This window comes from Sinocyclocheilus rhinocerous, unplaced genomic scaffold (assembly GCF_001515625.1).
Source record: "Sinocyclocheilus rhinocerous isolate Xijiao unplaced genomic scaffold, SAMN03320098_v1.1 scaffold792, whole genome shotgun sequence".
Lineage (NCBI taxonomy): Eukaryota > Metazoa > Chordata > Actinopteri > Cypriniformes > Cyprinidae > Sinocyclocheilus > Sinocyclocheilus rhinocerous.
The window spans coordinates 852,703-858,130 of record NW_015626872.1 but is presented as its reverse complement, the minus strand read 5'-3'; the positions used below and the strand labels follow the sequence as shown (position 1 = coordinate 858,130).

At 37.2% G+C, this 5,428-nt stretch overlaps 1 protein-coding gene across 1 annotated transcript in view; it reads right to left on the bottom strand.

Annotated features, from left to right (window-relative positions):
- Window positions 1-5,428, bottom strand: part of mprip (myosin phosphatase Rho interacting protein) — a 65,329-nt gene that overhangs the window by 26,228 nt on the left and 33,673 nt on the right. The window contains exon 8 of the mRNA XM_016527844.1: window positions 2,560-2,667. Coding sequence (XP_016383330.1) covers window positions 2,560-2,667 — 108 coding nt within the window. The remainder of the gene's footprint in view (window positions 1-2,559; window positions 2,668-5,428) is intronic.

Below are 5,428 nucleotides of genomic sequence, written 5' to 3'. Positions count from 1 at the left end.
ATTATCAAATTTATCAAATTAAAAAGCACTAAATTCAGCAATATTTGCAATGCTTTTATATAGGTTTATTATTTCCCACTCCTGTTCATCAAGTTTCACCATCCAACCCTTCTTGAAGTTCAGCAGGTCTGGCTGTAATCCAAGAGGGAAACAGTTGTAAATAAACAGAAGCAGTGGAGTTAGGTGTGTCATATCGTGTGCGATCACACAGATCTTCATGCATGATGAGCTGAACGAATGAATGTCAGGTGTGCCAAGTGAAGAACAGCCGCTGCTGATCGTGAGCAGTTACTCACATCCACGCCTCATTTCTACACACTTCAACAAGCCTTTTCTGCTCTTTGACACTCTTGGGTGAGAGAAAAAGGTGCAAGCCAGGGTGTTTTTCTGGACTACTTGACTTGACAGTCACTTACAGCGGGTAAAATAAGTATTGAACACGTCACCATTTTTCTCAGTAAATATATTTCTAAAGGTGCTGTTGTCATGACATTTTCACCAGATGCCGGTAACAACCAAAGTAATCCATCCATACAAAGAAAACAAAACAAGCAAGTTCAGAAATTAAGTTCTGTGTAATAAAATGGAATGGAAGAATGGGCCAAAATCACACCTGAGAAATGCATGCCACTAGTTTCTCCATACAGGAGGCGTCTTGAAGCTGTCATTACCAACAAAGGCTTTTGTACGAAGTATTAAATAAATTTCAGTAGTTCAATACTTTTTCCCTGTGTCATTCCATTTTATTACACATTACTTAATTTCTATTTGTTTTGTTTTCTTTGCATGTATGGATTACTTTGGTTGTCACCGACATCTGTTGAAAACGTCACGTCAATAGCACCTTTAGAAATATATTTACTGAGAAAAATGGTGACGTGTTCAATACTTATTTTACCCGCTGTTTTGTCTTTTTGACAGACAGGAGAAACACACTCCACATGCCAGTTCAGAGCATCTGTACTTCACAGCTCGCTGATGAGCAACACAACAGGCATTTGTGTGTTAAGAGTGCTGGACAGAGCTACACACACGCTCATCAAACACACACAGATAAGGACTGCTCTCCATACACACAGACTGAAAAGAGAGCAACATGTATAACATGGTGAGACTGCGCACACGGACGTGAGAGGACAGAAACACGCGGCTGGATGCAGGACGAGCTGGAGATGACCTGGGCAGGAGAGAGGAACACGCGACACTCCGAGGAATAGGACGTCCGAGGACTTACAACAATGAAGTACACAAATAGCACAGAGAAACAAGAGGGCGACCAGGATTAGTCTGAGTGGAGATACCAGCAGTAAGTTTTAAGGGTCAAAGACAAATGAGAGTGTCCACGATCAAGGAAAAATCTATTTAAAAAAAAAAGATATAGTTTAAACACTTGTTCATCAGTGTTATTTTAGTATTACTGATATAGCATTGCTTTTAATTAATATTTTGAAGTAATTGTTACTTTTATAGTTTCCATTTTCATTTAGAATTTTTTATTTTAATTTTTGTCTGTTTTCATGTTAATTTGAAAGTTTTAGAAATTGATATACTATTATACTTTTTATTAAAATTTTGAATTAGTCCTTATTTTTGTATTTTCCATTTTCATGTTAAGTTTTAGTTATCTACATACTATTATAGTTTTTATTAATATCTTGAATTTTTTATATTTTCCTTTTCATTTTTATTATAGTTTATACACTTTAAATGATAGTTTATACAATTATAGTTTTTATTAATATTTAGAATTATTTTTTATACTTTCCATTTTAGTTATAGTCATTTTTATTATTACTATGTCTATATAAATTTGTATTTATTGTTATTCCAGTTATAATTTTATTATATTTTAGTTAAAGTTTATTTTACCTCACGTAAAGGAATTATTTTTATGGTTTTAGTTTACTATACTAAACTTATTAAAACACTTTAGAATCAGTACTCAAAATACATTTTTTCAAGGTAAAACTTTTTTTCCCCCAAATATCATGAAGTATTAAATCATAACTATAACTGACATCTTTGAGAGTCACACCAAATGACATTTTACAACCTCAACTTTGCTTTGTAAGGTCCAATTATGTGATATTTAAATTCTTTCTGCTTGTTGCTCACACCACATGAATTTGACAAGTTTTTTTTGCAATTTATAAACAAGGAATGAAGCAGTTATGTTATTTAAAATAATAAAGATGTCCATTAAAAAAGGACACCGGATGACATCACTGTAGCCTGTACAATGCATTAAAAATCAGCAATGATTGATTTTTGGACAGCAGTGATCTCCATCTAATGCTAAAGTCTGTGTAAATCGAGTTGTTCTTTATATCATGCTGACTAATATATTCCAAAACAGTAGTCCATTTTTCCTTCAAATCATGCCAAATCCTGCTGCTGCTCTCTTTAACCTTTGAACCTCAGAGAACAACAGAGCAATTGTGGAGGATTTGGCAGCGGTTCACACACAATGTTCGCTGATTATAATGGAAATGCCTTATGACTGTCCAGGATCTGTGCGGAGTGATGCTGAGAGAAAACAGAGAGATGGATCTGTCTTACTGTCATGACTGATTCGGTGGTCCTGCGGTCCAGTGATTTGGCTCGTCTCAGAGGCGGCAGGGTGGAGTGATGGAAGTCTAAACCCTGGGCCGGGTCCATCTTCTGCTCCTGAATGTGTGAAAGAAACAGAAGAAGATTTTTTAGTGCGCAGAATACATGCATGCATTATAAAATTTCCAATATATAACCAACATTGCCCAACACCAGACGGTCTCTAATGAAGGACAATGAGTGATAAATGCATCCATGCAGATTGCCTTACTTATAAAAGTATTTATTAAAGGGTTACATCAAATGTTAAAGTTTCATTCAAGAGTTTGTGGACTTGTTTATCCATTCTCTGAAGATGTTTTGCCTGATGTCTGAGCAGTTTGCTTGGATACAGTTGCGTAATTAGGTCCATCTGCTGTAGAATAATATCAATACTTGACAGACACTCTGAGGATCACTGACCTCCACAGCAGAGAGGCGTCATAAACAGTTCAATTGCCTTCGGAATGAGGCAGAAAACACCAGGAACACATCAAAACCCTGGACTGACCTTGAAAGCAGCACAAACAATAACAATCTTCAGCCTGAGAAGCTCTCAGCCTCATTTTAGATTCAACTTGAGCCTTGGTTACACTGACAGATGCGTCTGCTTGCAACAATAATCCTTGTTATTTTTCAGAGCACTTTGGCTTGCGAAACAAATGCCGTTTGTGCTCCTTCAATGATCACACACACGTAAAACCCTACGCAGCAAATGGACGATACTATCAGTAAAGAATGTCATAAAAACAAGATTGCTCACATTGTTGAGAAACCACCATTCCTTGCACTGACGGTGTAAGTGGAAACAGACACAAAGGAAAGTGAACTTATACTAGCACGACTAGTAGGCATGTGTGTGCGTGTGTATAAAATAAGTCTGGATAGACAGGATCAGGATGAAATTAGGGCTGGACAAGTACATTCGATTAATTCGAATGTAATGTTTTGGCATTTTTCTCTCTTTTTTTTTTTTTTTTTTTAAATCGAGCAATCACAGTTTAGAATAAAAATATTACCAAATGCTACAATTAAACATGCTGACAGTAACAGTTAAGATAAAAACGCAAAGTTAGGAGACGAAAGTTTAACTTCTTTTAACTAGCGTTTTTAGAGCTGTTTCATGCGCGAGCCACTGCAAAAGACGCGAGTGCAGCGGTAAATCACGCCTATCAAGTGCATGTTTACATAGAAAAACACTGGAAAAGCAGAAACCTGTGCTGAACTATTACTGCCTACTTGATATTTGATGTTTGCATGATGCTGATAGGCTGAAAGCTGCTGCCATTTTCATTTACTGTTAATAATTGCCTACTACTGCTGTAATATTGTCAGTCGCTTTAAATTTGAATTGTCTTGACTTTTTGATTTGACCTTTAAAACTGAATGTCACCATTTTGCCTTATTTTATATTATTTCTGAACATAGAGATGTTTAAGACAGGTTTGTACTTCATATTTCATGCATATTTTCTGAAAAGATATTTAACAAGTCATTTGTTTTACATTTAACACCTTGCACCATTTACCATATACTTCATGCATGCTGCACTTGGAATAAAACTTTAAGCAGATGGTTAATAAAGAAAATGTTACTTGAATCATGTTGTAGTTACTTTTTTTAAGTTATATTTTTGGGCTTCTTATTCCTTTATTATTCAGACAGGACAGTGGAGAGATGACAGGAAAGTATTGGGTAGAGAGGCGGGGGGGATCGGCATAGGACCTCGAGACGGGAATCGAACTCGGGTCGCCTTGAGCGCAGTTGCACTGTATATGTCGGCACACTAACCACAAGGCTATCGGCGCCGAAATGTTGTAGTTACATTTTTAAAGGGATAGTTCACCCAAAAATGAAAATTCTGTCATCAATTACTCACCCTCATGTTGTTCCAAACCCGTAAGACCTCCGTTCATCTTCAGAACACAAATTAAGATATTTTTGATGAAATCCGAGAGCTCTCTGACCCTTCCATAGACAGCAAGGATCCTAACACGATCAAGGTCCAGAAACGTAGCAAGGAGATCGGTAAAATAATCCATGTGACATCAGGGGTTCAACCATAATATTACAAAGCTACAAGAATACTTTTTGTGTGCAAAAGAAAAAAAAACGACTTTATTCAACAATTCGTCTCCTCCTCGTCACCCTAGCGCCATTTTGGAGAGGTCTTACGGGTTGAACGACATGAGGCTGAGTAATTAATGACAGAATTTTAATTTTTGGGTGAACTAACCCTTTAATAAAACACAATCTAATAGGTAGAAAAATGTATTTATTGTTGGTTTCCGGCCTTAGCTGTATCCCTTCTTAGCCACAACCCTAAACTACACATAATTACTGTATCTGCATTACTGTAAGGGGTAGGCTTAGGGTTGGGGTAGGTGTAGACGTTAATAAACCATACTTTGAAAGGTAGAATTGTACTACCTACTGTTTTAATAGGAGGTAGTAAAATCTGACAGGGTAGCACAGATCGACAGAACATAAACCCTGTCAGGGTGGTAGCTTGACCCTCAGCAGCTTCTTGTGATCATGTTCAGTATAGCCACTTAGCAAAGAAATAAACACATGACTAGTCAAGTACTCCAGAGAGCCATGTCACCCACCTTGACGTCTCCATCGTCACCATCTCTCGTGTGTATGCTCATACTCCTGCACAAAACACACTCTGTACGTTAGCAGATGTTTGTGCTCAGTATCTGAATGAAACGCTTCTCAGGGTATCAGAGAGGAGCGCTCACCTGCTTTTCTTCCTCTTGTTCCTCTTCTCTTCCTCTTTCTGGGCTGAGTTCAGACTTTCAGCATCTGCCAGGTTATCCACAGCAATGGCCAAGAA